Source organism: Spermophilus citellus, assembly GCF_964194105.1.
Source record: "Spermophilus citellus genome assembly, chromosome: 15".
NCBI classification, from domain to species: domain Eukaryota; kingdom Metazoa; phylum Chordata; class Mammalia; order Rodentia; family Sciuridae; genus Spermophilus; species Spermophilus citellus.
Window position 1 is genome coordinate 69,593,331 of NC_138195.1, and position 24,434 is coordinate 69,617,764.

At 36.8% G+C, this 24,434-nt stretch overlaps 1 protein-coding gene across 2 annotated transcripts; it reads right to left on the reverse strand.

Annotated features, from left to right (window-relative positions):
- Nucleotides 1–1,884: 1,884 nt before the first annotated feature.
- Nucleotides 1,885–24,258, reverse strand: CWF19L1 (CWF19 like cell cycle control factor 1). 2 transcript variants are annotated; one of them, XM_081267895.1, is made up of 14 exons: nucleotides 24,133–24,258; nucleotides 21,265–21,349; nucleotides 20,188–20,266; nucleotides 19,552–19,653; nucleotides 16,365–16,579; nucleotides 14,321–14,439; nucleotides 13,071–13,155; nucleotides 11,078–11,218; nucleotides 9,828–9,939; nucleotides 9,135–9,214; nucleotides 6,510–6,719; nucleotides 5,628–5,747; nucleotides 5,327–5,424; nucleotides 1,885–2,326 (listed from the first exon to the last, which is right to left on the reverse strand). In XM_081267895.1, exons 1-14 carry the CDS (start codon nucleotides 24,153–24,155, stop codon nucleotides 2,182–2,184), a joined length of 1,614 nt encoding a protein of 537 aa, XP_081124021.1. In that variant the 5' UTR covers nucleotides 24,156–24,258; the 3' UTR covers nucleotides 1,885–2,181. The 2 variants fall into 2 exon arrangements, with proteins under 2 accessions (XP_081124021.1, XP_081124022.1); XM_081267896.1 differs by lacking the exons at nucleotides 19,552–19,653; nucleotides 20,188–20,266; nucleotides 21,265–21,349; nucleotides 24,133–24,258 and having other exon boundaries at nucleotides 16,393–16,528.
- Between the last annotated feature and the right edge of the window lie 176 nt (nucleotides 24,259–24,434).

A 24,434-nucleotide genomic window follows, 5' to 3' on the forward strand; every position in this document is an offset into this window, starting at 1 on the left:
CCTTTATTTAAATATCTGCCATCTATTCTCCAATCCTATCACCCGCTGAGCCGGCACTGGCAAATGCTACCAATGATTGTATAGTGCGGAATCCAAAGAATACTGTGCTAAAAGGTCCACTGATTGATGCGTTAGACTTAATAACTTTCTATACGCCAGTTGCAGGAGCTCCCCTATAATCCCAAACAACTCAAATGTGTGACGTTATTCCGGAGTAAAGAATGTTCTTCCGGACTTTGTGAGCTTCCCTAAATGTCTCACGGAGCTTGCTGTCAGGAAGTCCTTCCGTTATGGGTTTGCCACAGTGATGGCTCATTGTGGGAATTGTTTCTGCAAAGACAAGCTTTAGGAATGCCCTTGGTGCAACAGGAAGTACTTCTAAGTGGCAGATTGCATAGGGGAGCAGCTCTGTTCTTCATTTGAGTTCAGTCATCTGCTTCAGGGAAACTAGGGATCTCAATTTACTGGTATAAGAAACAGGAAATCAAATTCTCAAAAGAAATGTCAGTGCAACCAGAATGTTGAACACCGCATGATACATAGCAAGCTGATGTGGAATATCCATCACAGTTGGTATGGGACATGCTGGTTTCCATACTTGGGCAGTTTACATGGAACTGGAATAAAACAGAATCTCTCAGAACACTTCCCTTAAAGCTGGGCAGACCATAAAGAGGATTATGGTGCAGACTGTCATGACACTATGAAGGCCTCTCCTTTGTTGTGTGTACAGCCTAGTGGTGCTAGAGTGTTTCCAGTCTTCATAAGTCAACCCCATAAAGTCTTATTCAGAAGAGTTGGGACCCCAGTCAGGATATTGATGATCACTGACTTTAAAGTGGTCATCTTTGCAGAAATCAGGTTGGTTCCTATAATTCACTTTTAAAAACATTCCGATTATCAGAACATGGAACAGTTCAAGTTTTTTAAAAAATCCTAGACTGATTGACCCCAAGCTCAATGATCTTCAGATTTGCAAGCTTCATTTTTTCAGTGTAAGTAGAGGTGATGAATATTTCATAGAGATTTTATGAGGATTATCAAGTAAAGCTTTCTAGGTAATAAATGTCTGAAATATAGGAATGATTATTTTTCTTTTGGCTTCCAAGATGCTATATCCTGTGATCTCTCTGCTCCACCCCCATGTACTGTTGGATCACTGTTTCTAAACACTTCTTAAATCGTGGTCATCTTTAGCTAAGAACTGTATTCATCTTATCTTATTTTCATCCATACTCATGATTTCACTATGGCCTATATCCTGGTGATCCCCAAAGCCTTATCACTCAACCCAGATCTCCATGAATTTAGAATTTTACAAGAGTACAGTGAACACATTCATTAGACATTTCAAACATCCGAAATAGCATATTCAAAGCAGAATTCATTTTTTCATAAATCTGCTCATTTTCCTCCCAGTTAGACTGTAAATTCTGAATAACAGGCACCATATTGAGATACGATTATACTCTTAAGAATCCAGAAAAATGCCTGGCACATAGGATTCAATTATCTGAAGAAGTGAAGGCTTCAAATATTATGTAAGAAAAATAGCACAGGGCATGACAGTGGTGCAAGCCTTAATACCAGTAACTCTGGAGGCTGAGGCAGGAGAATCACAAGTTCAAGCAAATTAGTGAGATCTTGTCTCAAAAAATAAAAAGGGCTGGAGATATAGTTCAGTGGTGGAGTACACCGTGGTACAATCTCCAGTACTGGAGGGTGGCGGGGTGGTTAGCAAGGCCCATGAGACCCTTCTCTACCCTGAATTGCTCAGGGAGAAACCACCCTGTATGATTGTGGACTAACAGCTGGGCCTAAAGCTCTGCCTTTTCTATTGCACATACTACTTTGTTTCATTTCAATGGTCATAGGCAACATAAACACAAGACCCTTCTCAACCAGGGAAGATTTTATTTAATGGTTTAAATTTTTGAAAATGTAGATAAACATAAGCTGTTCTTAGAGCTGGATAATAGATATGCTTTTAACATAGAATTTTAATCCTAGAATGATTTTTCTAAAGCAAACAAAAAAAGAAAAGAGAAACAACCTCATTCCTAGGCCTCTTGTTGTAGGCAGGTTCCATGGGAATGCACAAAAGAGGCAGGGAAACAGTCCTTATGGAAGACTGTGAAAATTTCCTATGAGGTTCATAAAGTGCCCTTCTCTTCCCTTTGCTTATTCATCCAGAGTAAAGTCAAAGGGTTCAAAGTCTTTCCGGAAGCGACGAGCCAGAATCTCCTCCTCTTCCTTGCTTATTTGACACTGCCTCCAGTCAGACTTGTTAGGAATATTAAGAATAGCTTCACTGGCCAATACTTCCCTACAGAAAGAACAAAAAGAGGTCAAAATCAGAAATATTTGCCCTAAGCCCCCTCCTCCTTCCTTGGTCTTTCTCCAGTCAGACCCAACATCACCTAAAGAAACTATACATATTTCTGTCTGCTCATACTGTTCTCTGCCATCTTGTCTATCAAAATAATACCTATTTTAAGTGATCAGCTCAAGTCCTACCTCTTTCCTGATCCCTCATATCTCATTTACTTTTCCTTCTCTGGAACAACTTGAACTATAATATTGGTACTTAGAAAGGCAACATGGAATAGTAGGAAGAGGGCAGGCACTGATGTCAGAAAGATCAGAGACTGGATTCCATTTCTAGCTCTGCCACTATAACCTGAACAGACTACTTCATCTCCTTAAGTCTTGATTTCCTCACCTATGAGAGGCAAAAAAAAAGTACCTACCTTACAGGATTTTATGATGTACAAAGGGGACAATCAAAATACTATATTATCTATGATCCTGCTTTAAACTGTAGTTTGGTCATCCCAACTAGAACATGAGTTTTCCGAGGCAGGTGCAGTCAGGTGTCATAACTATTCTGACTTAAAATGCTTCTGCATCTTATTATAGGGGGGTCACACCTATATAGGCACACCAACACAAGCTCAATATGAAGAAAACAACTTATTTTGGTTCTCAAGACCAAAGATACATATACACAAGTTCCTTCTAATTTCTGTTGCTTTATATTTTTATTTATTTTTACTTATTTTTATACATTAGAAATAATTTTATGTTTCTACTTGGTTCATTTTCTACTGTGAAACTATAATAGAAGAGTTGGAAATAAATGATATGAGTCTTCTAAAAGTCAAAAGACCTGAGCTCAAGTTCTAGCTTCCTGAGCAAACCTCGTGCCTGCTTCTTCATATGCAAAATGAAGACAGAACCACTATTCTTACACAGCTGAGGGGGATAAAATGGCTTTTCAAGGCACACACAAACATTATTGGTGGGACTGCAAATCGGTGCAACCACTCTGGAAAACAGTATGAAGATTCCTTAAAAACCTTGGAATAGAACCACCATTTGACCCAGCTATCCCACTCCTTGGTCTATACCCAAAGGACTTTAAAACAGCATACTACAGTGATGCAGTCACATCAATGTTCATAGCATCACAATTCACAACAGCCAAACTGTGGAACAAACCTTCAATAGATGAATGGATAATGAAACTGTAGTATATATACACAATGGAATATTACTCAGCAATAAAAGAGAAAAAAATTATAATATTTGCAGGTAAATGGATGGAGTTGGAGAATATCATGCTAAGCAAAGTAAGCCAATCCCCTAAAACCAAAGGCTGAATATTTTCTCTGATAAGTGGATGCTAATCCACAATGGGGAAGCGGCATGGGACAAGTGGATGAACTTTGGATTGGCAAAGGGGAGGGAAGGAAGAGGAGGGGGCATGGGGTAGGAAAGATGGTGGAATGAGATGGATAAGTTAACCTAGGTACATGTAGATTTCCCCAATCGTGTGAACCTACTTTGTGTACAACCAGAGAAGTGAAAAATTGTGCTCCATTTGTGTACAATGAACTGAAGAGCATCCTGCTGTCATGTATAACGATTAGAACAACAACAACAATAACAAAAAATGGCTTTTCAAGTATTTTGTTAAGTATAAAATGCTATTAACTACAAATCAGTATTTGGAAAAACAATGTTGAAATATCAGTGACTATCATAAGCACAAAACCATTCAAAGGATCTTCCTTTTGTTGGCTTTACATGTCTGTGGGCTTTATATGTCTGCTTATAGCATCACTGTATATCTGCATCTGTTGTCAAGGCAACAACAAAAAGATCAAGTCAGATGTTTGGAGTGTATAACACTTTTATTCTCATTTTCAATTATCTCTTTGAAAATGGAGACGACTACATTTACTGGATTTATCCAATGGGATAAATGAATGAATTTATCATTCCAAATGAATACAGGAAGGGTTCAAGGTTCACTCTTAACCCAGTCTTAAAATATAGCTGCAATTCACTGAAAACAGTATTATATAATTCATTCTATACATTTTTTACTCCCTTCCATACTCTTGTCTTTTCTCGTCAACCACTTTCTGTCTTTGATCTTTGCATAACTGATTCTATTCCCTGTATGATCTTGCACTCATGTTTTGCCTAATATGAAAAGCACAAATGAAGTCTCATTGAGACTCTTAGAACTACAGAATAATGAGGTTAAGACCTCACATTTGGGTCTACCAGACCTGGGTTTGAATCACTGTGTGATCATGGGCATGCAAATCAACCCCTGTTAAACCAGGCTATCCAAAAAAATTGCTACTAGCCAGATGTAGCTGTTTGAATTTAAACTCTAATTAATTAAAATGAAATAAAATAAAAAATTTAGTCCCTCAGACATTTAGCTACATTTTCAAGTGTCTACTAGCTAATGATTACTATACTGGATAGTGTAGCTTTATAGAACATTTCCATCTTTGTGGAAAGTTCATTTGGTACTGCTTTAGAGTCTCATTCTCTATATTGGTAAATTAGGATGACAGTTCCTACTTTATGGAGTTTTAAAGATTAAATAATACATGAAAAAATGTATGTAATGTTTTTGGCATAGTGTCTGACCCACTGTATATGCTCAATGGGTAGCACTTCACGCTTCTAGCTGAAATGTCCTCACACCAATCTCTGCCCTCTAAGTCTCTCTCTAAGGTTCAACTTTGACCATTTCATAAAGCTTTATGCTTCATAGAAACGAACTCTTCTCTCCTATGAATTTCTAAAGGACAGTGCTCTCCAAAACTCTGTCATGGTGCTCTTCACATTTTGTATCACATGACTGTCATATATGTAAATACCTGTGTTGCCCTAAAATTATAAGTTCCTTCTGAAAAGGACTATTTCCTCTTTGGCTTTTTATTAATTATTCATGCAGACTACCACTATGTTTATAGTAGATCTAGTGAAAATACACTGAAATTAAGGAAAACATACAAACCTTCCAAACTGCAAAGGAAAATTCTTCTTAATTCTGTGGAAAAGCTTCTCTCCTGTGTCAAGTTCAACATAAAAATATGCCGCGCCAGGCTGTGCAATCTAAAGTAAACAGAGTTGTATGAGGACATACAATAGTGTTTTGAAAACCTAAAATCCTAACTCATTTCTTATAAGTTCTGATTTGGCAAAGAATTCAGTCTAGAAGGAAAGAAAACAGATATGCGAGTAGCTGCAAATCCCAAACTACTTAGTGGAACTATAGTTTAAAAAGCCATCACCATCACCATCCTCTTTTGTTTCACCTGCTTGATGTCAGAGTGCTCTGGGATTTCCAACAGCTCTATCTGTTGCTCTTGAGCCTGGGTAATGAAGGCATCTTTAATGTCATCAGTAGCACAACAGCTGAGTGGCACAGGAATGACCTGGGCAGAGGTGTGGGGAATAATGGGAATTCTTTGTACACTTTTCAGAGAGGTTGTGTCTGCATAGTCTCAGAGAAATAGCAAATCCATCACAGGGGTAGAGAAACACCCCTCAGCACAGACTCTCCTCAGGCCAGACAGGCCTTTGTCAGCCCGTCTGTAGGACTTAAACTTATGAGCTAGACTGCCACTTGTGGGAGCCAATCTCTGATGCAGGAAAAACTTAAGAAAGATCTCTCTGTTTTTAAGTCAATGCCAGCTCCTATATAATGTATGTGGCAGAATCAGGCCTATTTGAAAACTTAACAAATGAGCCAGAAAGAAACCACCACAATTACAAATTATCCATAAACAATTGCCAAATTTCTGAGCTGCTAGCCCCATGCCAGCTGCGAGATTACATCCTACCTCTAAGGCTTCACTCATGCAGGACTTCCACACAAAATATCCAAACCTTTCTAAACTCTTACCCGTAAGGCCCGCGTCTTCCTTGGAACCTTCCCATACCTTTTCTAAACAAGATATCATCTTGCTATTCATTTACATCCATCATGTACTTTCCTATGAAATCTCTGGGGTAATCATTAGATACTTCAGCCTTCTAAATGAACATTATTTAAAAATTGTTATGAAAATTCATATTAAACACTTTAAATATTAAACTAAAATTAAATAATAAAGTTAGCCATTATTTAAATATTTATTTATCAATATCAAGATTACCAGAGTGTCCTTCCAAATTTCTAGATAGATACCACCTACCTGTAGCTGGAGATGATGGCTTTTATAATTTCTCTCAAAAAGAACACATCGCTTCCCTCGATTCTTAAAGAAGCGTCTCAGTGTAGCCTTATACTTCTCCACTTCCTCCACCACCTCTGCTGAAAGCTCCACTACTGACTGGTAGTGTCCAATAGGCAGAATGAGGACATGGTCATCAGATAAGCCTCCTTTAGCCAGGGCAAGGTAGCACTAAAGAACAGTTGAGAACAATATTGCATATGTATGATCCAGGGAGCAAAGCTTATGCAAAGAGTAAGCTTATGCCAGGCATGGTGGTGCACATCTATAATCCCAGCTACTGGTAAGGTTGAGGTAGGAATATCACAGGTAAGGCCAGTTTGGGCAACTTAGTAAGACCCCATCTCAAAATAAAATAAAAAGGGATGGGGATGTAGCTCAGTGGTAGAGTACTTGCTAGAATGCACAAGGCCCTATGTTCAGTCCCCAGAACAATAAGTAAATAAATAGTGAGACTGAGGATGTAGAGAAAAGTGCTTAAAAACACTATTAACAGATATTCTTGAACTTTTTAAAAATCTGATTTTGGATGTAACAAACTTTTATGTAAGAATCAAATAAACTGGGAATATACAAGAAGACTTTTGGCTTCACAGACCAGAGTGAAAATTGTAATAAACACCAATTGGGTTGTTCCTCCCAGGCTCTAAACTTAAAACCAAAATTTCAGTTATCACCACTTGCCCTTCAACTACAGAAAAGTACCACTTCTGATTTTAAAATGACCACTATCTGCCTCCCTGATAATATCCAGTTCTCATATCTCACCCCCAAATACACACAAAAAAAGACAAAGATTACATGATTAGCATCCAATGTCCTTCCAGCTTTAAGCTGCTGATTAAATTGTACAAAGTTAAGGGAAACACAACCTAATAGGGTGGAAGGAAGGAGTTGAACTCAGATAACATTAAAAGAGGTAGAAAACTATGTTTCTAACAATGAATCTCAGTCTTCAAAAGCAACTAAAACATATCTGTCAAAATAAAAACATGCAAGACTGTTCTATTGTCAGACACTCTGAAAGACAGACACTGTGAGTGAATAGACAAGGGTCCAATTAATACCAATGCAGACAAATATAGAATTCAAAATTAAAGCTCAAGAAAGGTGTCATTTATTTCTATCTACAATGAGAAAAATCCAATACAATGACAGGATATGTATTGGAAACAAACTAAAACATAAGCCTCCTTGATTTATTTGGTAGAGAGGACCAAGCAAATCTACAATTAGTTTTCCATATGACTAAGTTCATCAAAACCTCACAGGCACTAAATTTTTTATTTTACAATAACCGTTTTTACTGTGTTTTAAAAGGTTACTCCAGAAGTCTGTCTTCTGGCCTTCTCTTTGTCACAGGATCACTGTCATAAACATCAACTTATATTCTGTGATATGAATTCTTTGTTTATTAAAGTCTAAACTAAGTAGCTTCCCACCTCTAATGCATACTTCCAGTTCCTGTGAACAGTTTCACACCTGCAAAATATCCTCCTACCCTTTCAAGTGCTCTTTCTAATCTCTTCCATGCTTAGGTTATCTCAAATAATATATAAATAGAACCTGAATGAATGTTTTTCCCAGCAATAAAACGCAATTTAAAAACTAATTTTGCAATAGTATGTTTGGACTCTAAGCAGACTTTTTCCCCTTTTTATCAGTTTGTGGCTAAGGGCCATCAGCATACATCCCTCCAGGAAGACTCAACCAACACAGGCAGAGAAAGCTAGAGGGGAAAGTCTAATAAAAGGTGAACAAGAAGAATGGCTTGAGAGGGGGGATTCTAAACCCTTTGCCAGAGACACAAAGGTCATTAGAAGTTTTGAAGGGAGTTCTACCAGACAAAGGACAGTACAGGCAAATAAAACTTGACTACTATGTCTAGGCTCTAGGCTAAAATGTTCATGTGGCCTCCTACTTGAGGTGTTAACTGAGTCACAAACAAGACCTGAGATGCTCCTTATGAAACAGAATAACTTCCCTGTGAGACATGAAGAGTTTATCAGGGCTCTTTTCAGCCTGAATAAAACCATACACTTGCATGCAAATTTTACACAGGTGTATTATTCTAATAGCCATAAAGTGAAAAAAACTCAAACATCCCATAAGTGGTGAATGGATAAATAAAATGTGGTACATTCATACAAGGAATACTATTTGACAATAAAAATGAATAAAATACTGATACATTCTATAACATGGATGAACCTCAAGAAAATATAATGCTAGTAAAAGAAGGCCGACCACATATTATATAATTCTAGTTATATTAGTTATATTAAATGTCCAAAATCCCCCACAAACCTATAAAGACAGAAAGTACACTAGTAGTTATCTGGGGCTGAGGGTAGGAACAAAAATTAACTGCAAATGGGCACATGAAATTTTATTGGAGTGATGGAAATGTTTTAAAACTGTATTACATGATGGATGCATGACTCACTAAGCTTACTGAATATCGCTGAAATGTATACGTAAAATGGATATGTTTTGTATGTGGATCTTGCCTTAATAAAGTTAATAAAAAAACAAATGAGCAGGTGTCTTCTCTGTAAAAGGTAAAAGTCCATGGAAGCAACTCACATGTGTGCCAATGTTGACCACCAAATGCTTTTCCACTTCAGGGCTGGCAAGGCAAAACCAGCATGGTCCTGGAGGCTGAGCTTTAAGTGGAAGAAAGCCAAGTGTTACTATGGTCTAAGCACTATAACATATAATCACCATATAGAATTCAGCCTTGTTTGATATTTATATACTGCAAAGACTGCATACAGCACTGCAGCAATGGGCTGGACATGTGCTCCTCAATATAGCCATAGCCACGCAGCACCATTTTCAATGAAACTAAACCTCTTTTAGAAAAGTTCTGAATTTATAACTAATCCACAGATAGGTGATCCACAAACAGATAATCACATATTGACTAAAGTAGCACATACTGGCAAAAGGCTGCAATGAAAGAACTCTGGACTGGGTGCAGGTATACTACTTCTAGTCTCAGCTGTGCCAGTGTCAAATCTCAAGATCCTGGGTAACATTTTATACTCCCAATAAAATGGCCTTAAAGTCCTTCCTCTCAGTTTGATTATTCTATAATTTTATTAACTTATAGGTTTTGTATGTACTTTTTACTTCATCATGTTATTGACACATTTTATTTTTACTTTTCCTCTAATGACTCTCTACAATTTCTTTCTTCCAAAAGATGATCTCTTTATAATACTACTTTCCAAAAACTCCAAAATAATAGGAAACCTCTGAAACCAAGGTACTTACGAGGTTTGCGAGGCTGCTTTGAGTGAGGAGATTTGCTATCTCTGCCTGTGGATGAACGCTTCCTTCCCTGCTTTTCATTTAAATCAAAGAAGAACTGACAGGCTGAATCTTCCTGGAATGACTAAAGAGAGAAAATTATATTATTCAACTAACTTTTAAACAAAAAGTCAGTTATTCACACACAAGGGAACATTCCAACCACATCTAGTCTGTTTCCTATAGCCCTTCCTGCCAATTCTAGGGAACAAAAATATTTTCCAACCCTGGTGCCAGGATTCTCAGTCATATATCTCAACATACCATGCTACCAACTTCATTTCTTAGGAAAAACAAGTTAAAATTAAGGCTATAGAGCAATTGTTACCTAAAACAGAACAATATGAACCTACCCAAAATTCCTTTTCCTTTCTCAATAGGGAGAAAGGAATAGTCCCACAGTTTCACAGGTTGAACAAATCTAATTAAACTTTAATTAAAGAGATGAGAAATCAGAGCCATTAGAAACAACAGTAAAAAGAGAAGACAAAAAAGCCTTTTTGAAAAGATAGAAATGTCCGAGAAAGCAGACCATGAATCCTAATAAGGAAACTTGATATTTGTTGCTTTAGTGGGAGAAAAAATTATTTCAGAAAAATCTATAATTAGGAAAATTTATTCACAGTGAATCTTATTCCCTTATAGCAATCATGCTAAAATTATTATAGATTATATTGCTACCAAGCTAGATCTCTGCTTTAAAAGCTAAGAATAGATAATCAACTTTTAAACAAGGAAAAACTTAACATATGAAAAACCCCAATATATGAAACAAATTTAGACAAAGACTTAACATGAAACTGTGAGCCTCAAATTACAATAAAAAAATACTAGCTTAGTCGAAATCTACTTATACTTCTTAAACACTACCATAATTTCCCAAGAAAAAACAAGATTTTTATTCTGAGGATTAAACATGTCTTATGTACTAAACGATACCCAGGAAAAGTACAACTGGCACCAGGCATGGTGGCTCGCACCTGTATTCCCAATGACTTGGGAGGCTGAGGCAAGAGGATTGCAAGTTCAAGACCAGCCTCAGTAAATTAGTAAAGCCCAAAGCAACTTAGTGAGATCTTTTCTCAAAATAAAAAAAGGCTGGGGATGTAGCTCAGAGGAAAAGCACTCTTGGGTTCAATTGCCAGTACAAAAAAAAAAAATACACCTAGCAATCCTGGCAACCCAGAAAATACCACCCCTCAACCAGAATGTACCTCAGGGATAGGAATTTGCTTTCCTATGGATGCTTCCTTTCCAGATTTTCTGTAAGGATTTTCAGTGACATCTGGAGGCTGTTTTACCAGTTCTGCTGTATCCATTAGTTTCATGGGAATAATACTGAATGCATAAAGATACTTCAGAGAAAAAACAAACAAACAAACATAACATTAAGGGAAATACTGTATACCCAAATGTAGTAAGCCTTTATTACTGTGAAGATTTCACAGAAAGAACCTGAAATTGATTAAAAGCCTGCCTGAGGCTCAGAGAATATACAGTGATAAATCAAAAGCCAATTCAGTGGCCTCTGTAGAGGTAGCCAAGCACTGATGAAATAATAAGCAACAAATCAAAATCCAGCCCTTACACCAATCAGGGGCCCTTACTTAGATTAAGGAGCAGAAACAACTGTCCAGAGGGACTAGCTCCATAACCTTTGAAGACAAGCTGCTTCTATCTATGAGTCCTTCATCTTTATGAATAGATTCTATCAACACTATCATTCTTTTTTCCTAATGAAACTTACAATTGGAAAACTCAAGGTTTCCCTCTAATACTATACAAATTCTGCTATATATGCTGATAAAATTTTCTTAAGAACTAGTAGCAAAGAAGTAAATAGTCATATATAAATATCTAGAATCTTTGACTTATAGAGATTGAAAACTTTAGATGTGACTAGATGCTTAACCTTACCATGATCAGGGAAATGCAACCAAGTAAATCTATCAGATTGGCAAAAGCTTCAATAAAAATCTGACATTATCCAGTGAGTGTGGAGAGGAAAAGAAAAAAAAAAAAGAAAAGAAAAGAAAACTATACTGCTAGTAGCAGTACAGATTGGAACAAAGTTTTGAGATGAATGCCTGCCTAACTTTAAAACGTGCATAGTCTTTGGCTGAAATGTGAGTCGCTTACATGTCTCTGAGAGTAAAGCTATAGACTGAAAATACTTAAGAGTACTATTTAGTTTAAAAAGTCAATTAAAAATAATTACAATGGGTGAGGTGGCACTCTCCTGTAATCCCAGCTACTTGGGAGGCTGAGGCAGGGGGATTGCAAGTTCAAGGCCAACCTGAGCAATTTAGAGGGACTCTATTTCAAAATAAAAACTACAAAGGGTTGGGGATATAGTTCAGTGATAGACTCCTTGAGTCCTTGCCTGGTATGTGCAAGGCCCTGGATTTGACCCCCAGCACCTCAAACAAACAAACAAACAACTACAAATCTAAACTTGCTAAGAAAGAATTGAGCTTAGAAGCTTAAAATATGAAAAAGAACTAAATATGTTTTGCTTATCTTTTGTACGTACATTTTCTGTGGCATATTATATAGGAATAAGCTTTAGATAATTCAGGCAGATGATTTTGCCTATTTTCCCACTGGACCAATTCTGATTTTAGCTCTCTCAATCCACAACAAACTGTTTTTGGCCTAGGAAATCAGAAATGCTCTCAGGGAAGTGAGAAAAGCAACCTACCCTTATGGTATCTTCTTCTGTATCACCTGAACTATTTTCTAATACAAATGAACTATTTTCTAATTCAAGGATGAATTTCAGACATCACTAATAATTTCCAAAGCCAAAGAAGACGTAGGTAAATCCTTTGGAAAATTTTATTATTTCAGCTAAAGGAAGTTGTTAAGAGAAGCAAAGAAGAATGCCATCTAAGGGCAAAGTCACAAATACCCATAGAGAAAACCACATGGATGTTTAAGGAAAGGAATACCGTTCATTTGATAGTTTGCTTTTATTCCACTGAACCTATTTTTTCCCAAACCTTTCTCTAAAATATCCTAAAAAAAAAAAAAAAAATCCAAGGAAACCTAACCCTTCATCACTTTAACTCTACAAAGGAATCTGAAGCTGGTGGGATTTTTTAATTGGGGAGAAGGGAAGTTCTGAATGCTACATGGACAAGAGAAACAAACAATGAACAAGCAGACAATGAACATTAACCTACTGCCAAATACTCAAATCTTTACCTTTTTCTTTTCTGGATTCCCAACATTTGCCAGGGCTATGAACCGGGTGGCATGCTGTGCATTTTCTTGTAGAACGACATGGTTTCTAGAACATATTTGAGAGAGAACAGGTTACCAGCACTTTACTTTTGATTTTTAACTATGAAATATGACCATGAAAAGAGCAGAGGTCCTAAATCCACCACTATAAATCATATAATCTCAGAGAAGTTACCTATCTTTCTTGCAGGATTTATCTATCCATCTGGTAGTTTAAAAATTCCTAACTCACAGGGTTGTTGTTATAAAGACATGAGATAATCTGCATTTGGGGTAAAAATTGGGAGTTCATAACCCACTTGAATCTAATGTATGAAATATGATATGTCAAGAGCTTTGTAATGTTGTGAACAACCAAGAAAAAATAAATAAATAAATAAATAAAATAAAGACATGAGATCATGTCTCTGAAAATAACCAAAATTCCAATGTTTGGTTTCAAGAAAAGAGTTGTGAGATTGTCAAAATGTTAATAATTGCTGAAGCTAGCTGGTGGGAACATGATGGTTCATTTTATTATTCTTTCTTCTTTTGTGTAATAAGCTGAAATAGCAAAACTAAAAAAAAAAAAAAAAAAGAGTGCTCTAAGTGGAAAAAATAATGCCTCTAATAGTAACGTTTACTATGATTTTTTTCTCCCAGGTAAAAATATAAATATACCAAAGTATCTATATAATATAGAAAAAAATAACTAAAACTATATATATATAACAAAATACTTTTTGAGCTCTTCTATGTTTTAAATGTTTATTTCACTAAGCAACAATTATTTTAATTAGAAGAAAAAAAGTAAGTTAAGTTCAAACAAACAAAAAGCAGGGGGTAGAAGGAGAGACCTGATGCAAGTACTTGATTTCTAAACTGAAATAATTCCACAGTTACTATACTGAGAGTTGAACTTTCAATACTATACAAAAAAAAAATTGGTTTGATCCAATGATAACAGGACCTAATGTGCAATAAAGGACTACAGTGATTATATAGTAGTATAACTTCAGACCCTCAAACTTAAAGGGACCTTACAGTACAATTCCTTTTATTTCGAGTTAGGGAACAAACTCAGAGAAGACAAATGACTCGAGGGTAATTTGTTCCAGTGCCAAAAGGAACCAAGATGATACAAAACTAAAAATGAGCAAGATACATGTCTATACACAGAAGATTCAAGACAAATTCTTCAAAAAGTCAAAAAAGAAGGAAATGTTATTCACCGATATGGAAGCCTCTCATAATATGACTTTTCCAAGGCAGCGAAATGATATCTTGGTTTTAAGCTTGTGGCAAGACTGGAGACCAAGGCAGAGCCACATTTTTTGGTATCCACTTCTCCCTGATAAATGAAAACTTGGTCATCCATACAGACTCAGAAATTATCAGGAAATAAGATTCTTTGAAACATCTTTGAAATTTGTACATGGATACAAATGTAAGCAGCAGAATTTGTTCAGTGAATTTCATACCTATGGAAATCAGAGAAAAATCAAACACAAAGCTACTGGACTATTATGAATGGAGAAATAGGAATAATTATTAGAAACCAGAGGTTAAAAAGCAAGGTAACTGCTCCATACTAACATCCAAAACACATATTATTAAAACCTTTTTTAGAAAGTAAGGTCTTTCTCTGGAGCCCACAAAAATTTACCTCTATAATGTGCTTTGTAGTGCAACTATGTATCTGTCAATGCAGAAAATAAAATTTAAAAGCTAGCCTTCATATCTCTAAGGATCCAACAGAATATTAAAGGATCTCATCACATAGGCATATAATCCTTTATTTTGCTACAGTTAAGGAAATAGCAGTTTGCACCAACACCCTTGCTAAAAGGCTTCTAAGTAACACAGTTTTTCAAAAGTTAGGCCTGTTCCCAGAATATCCCTAGCTTCTGTTAATAACCAATTACATGATCTCTTTTCTCAAAGAAATTATTAGCTGGAAATAAATTAGCAAAGTTTATTTTCTACTAAGTAAGGCAGGGACTTCCTTTTGTCTTATTCTTGCCTCCTTTAAGTTTCTGCTGAGAGGCAGGGAATTGTTCTTGAAGTTAGTCATAATTTCTTAGGGACTGGTGGATTCTATGGATTCTTCCCCGTAAATATCCTGTAGTTATTATAAACTTTAATCAAAGTCCTTTTTTAGTACCCCCCCCCACACACACACCAAATGAAGGGGCTTAATTTTCCCATCTTTCCTTACAGAGCATACATGTCTTTCTCCTTTCTATCGTCACTTTGGTACCCCTTCTCTGAATCTTCCCTAGCTTTACTATACCATTACGCTGCAACTAGCATTAATCTTTATATTCTAGATGAAACATAACCATGGGTTGGTAAAGGAAGAGAGCTCTGTCCCTTCTCCTGTTAACATTTTCCCTGATAATCTCTGCTATTTTGAGTGCTAAAGTTGGCCCTGGTCTACAGGTCACTATTCTAGCTCATCAATGATAATTATAAACCCATTCGTAGTGTTTTGTCCCCAAATGCATTCATTCTTCAATGAGGCTCAGTTGATGCTTTCTGCCCTCACATATAATCTTTCCTTTCTCCTTCCATCATGTTGGGATTGAACCCAGAGTTAGGCAAGTACTCTACCACTGAGCTACAACCCCAGCCCACACACATTTACAAGATATTTCTTAGGCTGATGTCCACCAGTACAGTATTTCATTCTCCACAATAGCTGTTACTCCTGGTATATATCCTTGAGATTACTCACAAATATTAAAATCAAATGCAATAATGAGCTCTAATGCATTCTAATACTAAAGTATTTCTAACAGAGAAGCACAAAATTTAAAAAAATCTTTTCCATATTTTTAGATGACTAAACTCAATCCCACAATTATTCAATTTTTAAAAATACTTTGATAGCCAAAAAGCAGTAATCTAGACTAGAAAGAGGAAAATACAACTATAGAACTGTCAATCGTAAATCTTTTCATTAAAAGTAAAATCTCAAAGCATATTAAGAGAAGGTTTGAGAGAAATAAAGCAGAGATTAAATTTAAAGAACCACTCATTTATAATTAAGATTTCAGTAATCTCATTTGTGAACCACATTTTTATGAGATCAACTTTTGTTTTGGTCAGTTTATATAGCTTTAAGAATTCTGAAAAACTTCACAAATGATTTATTGTGAAAGGTATCAAGAGTTAATACTATTCAATATAAAGAGAAAAATTTTTTTTTTAAATGAAAAAGTCAACTTAAGCCAGTGCAATTTACTTTTAAAAATTCCAACAAGCACTACTCACAGAAGAATTCCCAAAGTTCCCCACATACTTGGGCCATGGAGATGTGAGCAAGATATCAACACCCTTAAACTGGGATGTTGAACACAGTATTGTTCTCAGGGAAGACACATCCTTAGGACTAAAACTGTAACCTGGAACTGGCTCAGTTAATGACTCTGTCCCACTGAGATATACAATCTGCAGGCCCGAGCTTCCAGTGAAGACACCTTTCCGACCTGGTTCAAAAAAAAATGGACAAGTTTTAATCAAAACTGCAGGAATAGAAAAAATAAGACAATGAATCTTTCTTTTCATGCCACAACTCTTCTATATCCCTGCCATTCTATATGCCTGAAGGAGTGTAAATTCCTGTAGCCCTTCCCTGGCTGCTGCATATCAATGTTGCCTGACTCCAACAGTTCAGTCTGAGCAGCCCTTACATGGAGATTGCTGGTATGCATGGGTAAGTCTGTTCATACCAGCTGTGATACAAATATTATTGATAAAAGTTTGGAAGGAGTGATGAAGAAGAAAAAGGCTTTCTGCTTTTTAGAGAAGACTATACATAGACTAAAAGAAACCTAGACTTAAAAATAGGAGGAGGCAATAAGAAGAAAAACTAATTGCTCTGAGAAAGCTATAGTCTACAAAAGGCTGCAACTTCTAACAAAAGGAAAATATATGGAAAGAGCAACTGTTTGAGAAAATTAGACTCTACTCTCCTCTAAAATTATATTCCCAGCTTGTCACCTTGATGCCATTCCTTCTGTTGTCTCCCAGATCTTGTCCTATCAATTTTTTACCTCCCTTTTTGAGTTTCTTCTCAACTGGTTCTATTTAGAAAAGAACACAATACACTCAATCATCCCCATCCAAAAATACATTCTAAGGAACTTTCTCTTCTTCATTTTCAAATTTTTTGAATAGCACCTGCTCTCTAAGTGCCTTACCTCTTAGTTTCTTAACCCATTGCTATATAGTTTCCCTCTCTCATGCCTCTCTTAAAGACCAATAATCACCCTAGAGATTCTATGAACTTGACAATATCTTTATTACTCCAAACAGTACTATGAGCACCTCCCTTAGCCTACCCACTAGCTGAAGATATCTCCCTACAAAGTACATCTACCTACTTCCCTTCTCACTATATTTCTTCCTTAATAACTCGGTCCTCTTCTCAGCTTTGTTTTTCATCTTCCTCCACAAAGTCTAGACTATTTAACACTGACCCTGTTTATATACTCTAGAAAAAAAGCTATTACTTCCAACTATATGTTGGGTATTCTGCCAACACTTAAATCATATCATATGTTCACCATCAAATCACTGCTTGGAAGCTGGGGATGTGGCTCCGTAAGAGAACTTCCCTAGCATACATGAGGCCCTGTGTGTGATCAGCATGACAATATAAATGCATAAATAAACAAATAACTACCTATTCTTCTTGTTATGGGTCAGGCTATACGGGCAATGACCAAACAAACTCCATTTTGCCCTGAGACTCCACATGATATAAAAATCAACAGTTGCTTAGCATAGCATGTTTGGCAACACAAAATGGCAATTCTGATACAATGTAAAATTGTTCTCTTTGGTTCCCATTTTTCTTGAACAATGTACCCTGTCAGAGATTGATTATCTAGAGGTTAGTAACCATTCTTTAACTTGAACTCAAGTAGAGATGTTTTTGACCCACTCCCTCTTCTGCTTATGATTTTAGAGCTTATGATATTTGTTTATGGCTTTGAATCATAGCAACAGCCACTTATGATTAATATGGCTTTAGACTATAAAAGGTGTACTCAAACCCCAGAGCAGGGGGGTCGAAGAGTGTAGACCTGAAGCCTTCCCCTTGGCCTGCCAGCTGGTGGATCCTGACTGCCAGCTAGTGAATAAAGGTTCCATCTCCTGCTCCAAGATGGACTTGGTGATTTACTGCAATCTTGCCATAACTCTCTCACTGGATCTCAAAACTCATTTCACAGAAATAAGCCAAGTATTTTGGAACTATTCATCTGGCAAAATGACTGTCAAATATCTATAGTAGGTTTCTTACTCTAAATCTAAAAACTACACTGATAATTGCCACAAATCAGGCCTATCCTAAGAGCTACAAAAATGGGATTTCAAAATGTATATCTCAAAACTGTGGTTAAAAACAAGCAAAGGTGCTGAGGACTTAGCTCAGTGGTAGAGCACAAGCTTGACAAATGTGAGGCCCTGAGTTCCACCACTAGCAACATAAAAACAAAATACAACAAATAAAACAAAAATAAAAGCAAAACCAAACCAAAACAAACAAAATAAATAAAAATAGAAAGTCTTTCATCAGTTTTTTGTTTAAAGGAATCTCATATAATGGGAGGAAGATGAGGTTGTTTACTGAAGGGCCACAATGAAATATAAACACTAAAGGCCAAGATGGACTATTGTGAGGAGGGAGAAAGAGGGCATTTATAGCAAAGGAAATACCTGCTTCTAGAGAAATAAGACAACAAAGAGGAAATGAAAACAACAGTGAAACCATTTTAGGCAAAATGAGTTGAATGATAAAAGAGGCAGAATAGTAAGCAGGTGGGGGAAGACAAAAGCAAAATTTGAGTGCTTTTTAAAGTGGCCAGATATTATCAGTGTAGTTTTTAGATTTAGAGTAAGAAACCTACTAAAGAACCAATACATACAATCCAGAGGGTTGTTGTGGGGGGCGGGGGCGGAGAGGGACTTTAACCTGGAATTGAAAAGTGGATCTGAAACTAGAAAAAGTATAAAGGGAATAAAAAGATCAGCACTAAAAACTTGCAAGTTGCCAAAACCTTAGAATGAAATCTAGAGCTAATTAGGAGCCTAACTCACAAGAAAGCAGTATATATCCAGCAAGGTTTAAGGTAAGACCACAAAGTAGAATTTCCTTTATTTGGACATAATTTATACCTTAAGTACTCCATACCCCATAGGCAAGGAGTTTATCCCATTAGTTGGCTGAAAGAGTCTATACTGGGTTATGGAAACATAAGGAGACTGAGAGAAAGTGGGGGAGATAACTAAGGGAAAAAAAAAACCAAAACACTGCCTTAAGAGCACAGACACAAACTTTGGGAACCTGCTTCCCTGCAACCAAGTCACCATTTTCTCAGGTAGTAATGTCAGAAGAAATCAGCCAAAAATACATTATTATGTTCATTACAAACACAAAAAAATATCACCTTACCCAGATAAGTAATGTTTTCAGCTAATTCACACCCATCAGCATCTTGGAAATATTTTACTGTTTCCTGGTTATTGGCACCAAGCACATATGTCTGAATAGGAGCTGGTAAGAGGAACAGACATGACACCATATGGTTACTAGATCTGCTTTGGAACTAAAGAAATGCTTCTCTGCAGGAAAAATACCCATAGCAAATATAGTCTATACACTACCCCAAAGAAATCCTAAATGTAGAACCTGCTCTCCACTAAGAATATCCTATACTCAACCTTGTGGCTTGACTATTAAATGATATCACTAGGCCAATTAAGTGACATTTAAAGTGGATGCTCAACGTATAAGCAGGAAACACAGACCCTAAAAAAGCTTACCAAACACTAAAACTGGAAAAAGCAGAGGACACATTTGATTGCATATTATTCAGTTCTGTCAACTTAGACAAGTATAATTTTTATGGAACTAAATTGAAGCAAATTCAAAATGTGCACATGTGAATTATGCATGTACACTCTTCCAGCACAAAACAAAGCTCAAGAGGGAAATTCTTAAATAACTAACTTATGAAATACAACACAGTAATAACTGTAGCTCCCAAAATTTTGTAGAAATCATGTTAAATAAAAATAGATTCTATACCTTTCTTGATGCCAGTCTTGTACTCCTCCCATTCGGCATCTGGGGTGGAGCCAAAGAAATTTCCTACACATAACAGCAGCTAAAATGAGTTTTTTAAACAGACATATGAGATTTTTAAATATTAAATAATACATTATTGATAGCAACATTCAGCTAATTATCCTACTTAATGGTCTCTCAGACCAGGTTTTTACTCCTCATCAATTTGAAGAACTTCAATACACAGTTCACAGTCATTGTCATAGTTATTGATTCCATGAATTATTAAACTTTGGCTCACAGACTGTCAAATTCAAGGTGGGGAAAGGGAAGAGGGAGTCAGGGAACTGAACTTCCAAAAGAAATGAGAATTCAGGTGTTCCTCAAATATTCCCAGTCTTACACCACCATTACACCGTCTTTCTTCTTCCTTAGAATATACGGCGATAGAAAAGTGGATCTCTAAAGAATCCCTTGTGAAATATAAAACTTAAAATATCAGATACCTTGAGAGATATAGGGCATAAAAACCACATTTCCTGCCTGTTGTCTTTGTTTGACCTTTAACCTAATGAAAAATTATCTCCATGCCTAGAATACTCTTCTGTATTCTAGTTCACAGTCTAATTGTAACCATACATAACATTGATTTGGAGCTCTTTAGTTTGTGAAGCATCTTGTAGATAGATTATCTGATTTAACCCATATCACACACTTGTGAAATAGATCTGTGCTTCCCAAACCCAGTTTTTTGGGTTTGTTTTTTTTTTAACTGGGGGTTGAACCCAGGGCTTTGCAAATGCAAGGAAAACACTTTGCCACTGAGCTACATCCCAGCCCCCAAATCCAGTTTTTTTGTGCAGTAATAAAGTAATAAGATTCAAATGCAAGAAGTATAAAAGGTTCTATAGTATGTAGGTCTCTCTTCCCCATCACATTATAGCTACTGAATTCTCATGCTCATACTCACAAAAGTAATTCAATCTAACAAAAGTGGAGAGTCTGCATTCAATCAAGAAATTAATAAAGGAGTCCAAATTTTATTTTAGTATGTTTGACCACAATGGTAAAATAAAATTCAGTAAAAAGGAATCTTACATCAAAGTTTCCACTTTTCTTCTGAATTGCTCGAACTCTATTGAATAAAACATCAAACTTTCCTTCAACATCTCCACAAGCCAAGCTGCAAACAAGAAATAAATATTATGGCAATTCAGCAAACACAAGTGGGTCTACCAGGGGTGTGTGTGTGTAATATGTGTGTCTATCTATATATATGTAAATGTTCACGTACACACACACACACACACACAGAGATCTTCTAGATTAAGAAGATATGTGATCCAGTCCCTCTGTAATTTACCTTGAGAGATTTAATGCATATAATCTATTACTAACCATGAGGCAGCACCTCTTGAAGATGTCACCAATACCTCCAACTCTAAAATTTAGCTTTTCCTTTTCTCCAAGTTGAGTCAGCTTCTTCTTATTCCCAAGTTTTGTCCATATGTCTTGATGACCAAACATCAAAAATCCCCCACCAAGTAACGCAGCCCTTTTTCCAAACATTTTTCACATTTTGAACGTTTTATTTCTCTCGTCTCCACCTTAACACAGGGGTTCAGTCACTCATTCAATAAACATGTTTTGGACACCTACACTATGCTAAGTGTAATATGTCAAGTACTATACTAAGAACATGTTAGAATGAGTATAAAGAGGAGAAAGACTCAAAGCCTCAAAAGGTTATAATCAGTGAAGGGAAGACATTCTAGTTATTATAAACATATGAAAAGGAGTGTGAAACAAATCTGTGTAAAATGTTATGGGGTGGGAGGTAGAAAATGGCAGAGGCTGAGGTTAGATGGACTAGTCCCAGGTTATGAAGCGACTTATTCTATAATCTCATTTCTGAGTTCTTCTGATTCTGACTTATATAATTTTTCCACTATTTATATCATTTCCTTAGTGTCTTATAACTCCAAGTATTATAGTTCCTTTTGTTTTGTCAGTATGTCTTTCTGGTGTCCTTTTATTATCCTTATCACTGAACATTTTCAAGCAGGGTAGTGACATGATCTTATATACCTTATAAAAAGATTGTTTTAGTAACAGTGAAAGATGGACTGAAGGAAAAAGTAACCATAAGCAAATATATCAACAAAAAGGGCAATGTCTAATGAACATGAGGAAGAGAGAAAGGAAATAAATAATTTAGAATTTAACCACAAATTAAAGTGGGAAGTAGGATGGGAAATGAGGAAGAAGAAGGAATGGAGAATAACTACAAGGCTGAACAACTCAGATTCCTGTAATATGACAGAAACAATCTAGCATTGGACACAAAGTACAGAATACACTTATATTTCTCTAATACCTTCTCACAAAGTATAGAATACACTTATATTTCTCTAAAATCTTCTTTTCTTCCTAATCATCTTATATAAAGCCATTAGTTTATGTTTCTTCCTAAAGAACATTAAATAAGAGATTTCCCTACTGCCTGTAGAAATATAGTTTTCCACAGGTCTTGCCTGTCTCTCCAGTGCTTGCTCCAAATTTTCCTAATATTATCAATTTGGTCACTCTGCCTCTGCCACTCCTAGGATAGTTACCTCTACTAATAGTCCCTCCCTATCCATCCTGAGTCTAAGTTTTCCCCTTCTTTCTAGGCCTAGCACATCTCTGAAGCCTTCCTGACAGTTTGGAAAGTCACTCCTTTCTCAAAATCTCAGAAACCCACATAGCATCTAGGACCAAGTTCCGTCATAAACTATTAAGCATTTTTATTTATGTTCTGAGCACCACTTCCTCTAGGAAGCCTTCCAGTCCCTATTAGTAACCATTCCTGGTGCTCCTACAGGATTCTATACTTCTATCACAGTAGTTGTAACATGGAATTATAATTGTTTCTGGGAGATACACTGTGCAGTTTGTACATCATAATTCACTAGCTCCTCATCTGGAGCATTTTGTAGTGTTCCTTACCTAAGGAAGAAAGAGACATCAATGAGGGAACAGTGACAACTCCTAACTCACAACCAAATCATCACCAAGACTGATTTCACTTTCTTAACGAACATTCAAGCCTTAAACTTTTCCTCTGCCATATCATAACTCAACCTAATCTTAGCTGTCCTCTACTTTGGTTTTGATTTGTTTCCTACGCTGCAGTCAGAATCACTTTCCAAAATGAAAATTTGACCATACCATGGCGTTATTAAACGTTTCAATGGCTTCTCTAGATTAAACACAAAAAATTTTACCAGGGCTCCAGCCTCAATTCCTTGGGGGAAACAGTCCTTGATTCCCTCCATTAAGTTAAATACCACTATTATAATCCTCTGTGAAACTTTTTGCCTGACATTTACTACTTTCAAAATTTTACACTTATTTGTATTCTTTGATTACAGATTATACGCTCCATTAAAGCAGCAACTCCATCTTTGCAACGCCTAGCACTGTCCCTGGCACGACGAAGTTGTTAAATAAATACTTGTTGAATGCGTCAATGAACTTCTCTTTGCAACCCAACGTCCCCTTCTCTCCCATTAAAAAGTGCGCCAGGGCCATGGCACTATCTATGTATCCTATCTGCCACTGCCCAGAACCCAGCAATGGGCTTAAGGTCTATAAGCATTTGGTTAACAAATAAATGGGGTAAAGAAAGAGATTAATGAGGGGATGATATATCTTAGGCCTGACGGAGAAGACCAGAGTTCGGGTGCTTCCGTGAGTGTTGCCTAGAGAGTCCCCTCTCAGAGTGAACAGGACCCGGGAAAGGGGCCGACCCCAAGAGCCCAAAGATTTGACCGGTGTTTCCCAGCAGCCCTGCGACCCCTAGCCCTATTCCTTTTCCTTCCTGTCAAGGACCCCGGCCCGTCTCCATGCGTACATACACGTGCGCGCGCGTACACACACACACACACACACACACACACAGCCTTCTGATTCAGGGTAACTCACAGGCGCAGAGGTTTCTGAGCCATCTGTTCCAATAGCTTAGGTTGATAAGATCACCTAAAATTGGAATCCGAACCCGCGCTCCACGGAAAAATGTCAGCGCGCGACACAATGAGACGTCGGCGATCCCCAGCCAATGAGAGTTCAGTGACCTACGGAGAGCGCCCAGGGACAGAAGCCTCGCTCGGGTGGTTCCGCTCTATGGAAGAATTCAAGAAGGGAGGAGCGTAGTGGGAGGAAGGGGAAACCACTAACTGAATTTCAATCATAATTGCCCTCCCCTTCCCGAGGAGTTGAATTTAGTG

What these genes read in the sequence shown, in the direction of transcription:
- CWF19L1 (XM_081267895.1), bottom strand. Translation starts at nt 24,155, where the DNA reads ATGGCTCAGAAACCTCTGCGCCT. An exon ending in CAAGACTGGCATCAAGAAAG is followed by an intron (nt 19,654 to 20,187) that starts GTATAGAATCTA and finishes TCCTCTTACCAG; the next exon opens with CTCCTATTCAGACATATGTG. An exon ending in TGAAAACATTACTTATCTGG is followed by an intron (nt 16,580 to 19,551) that starts GTAAGGTGATAT and finishes TTTTTGAACCAG; the next exon opens with GTCGGAAAGGTGTCTTCACT.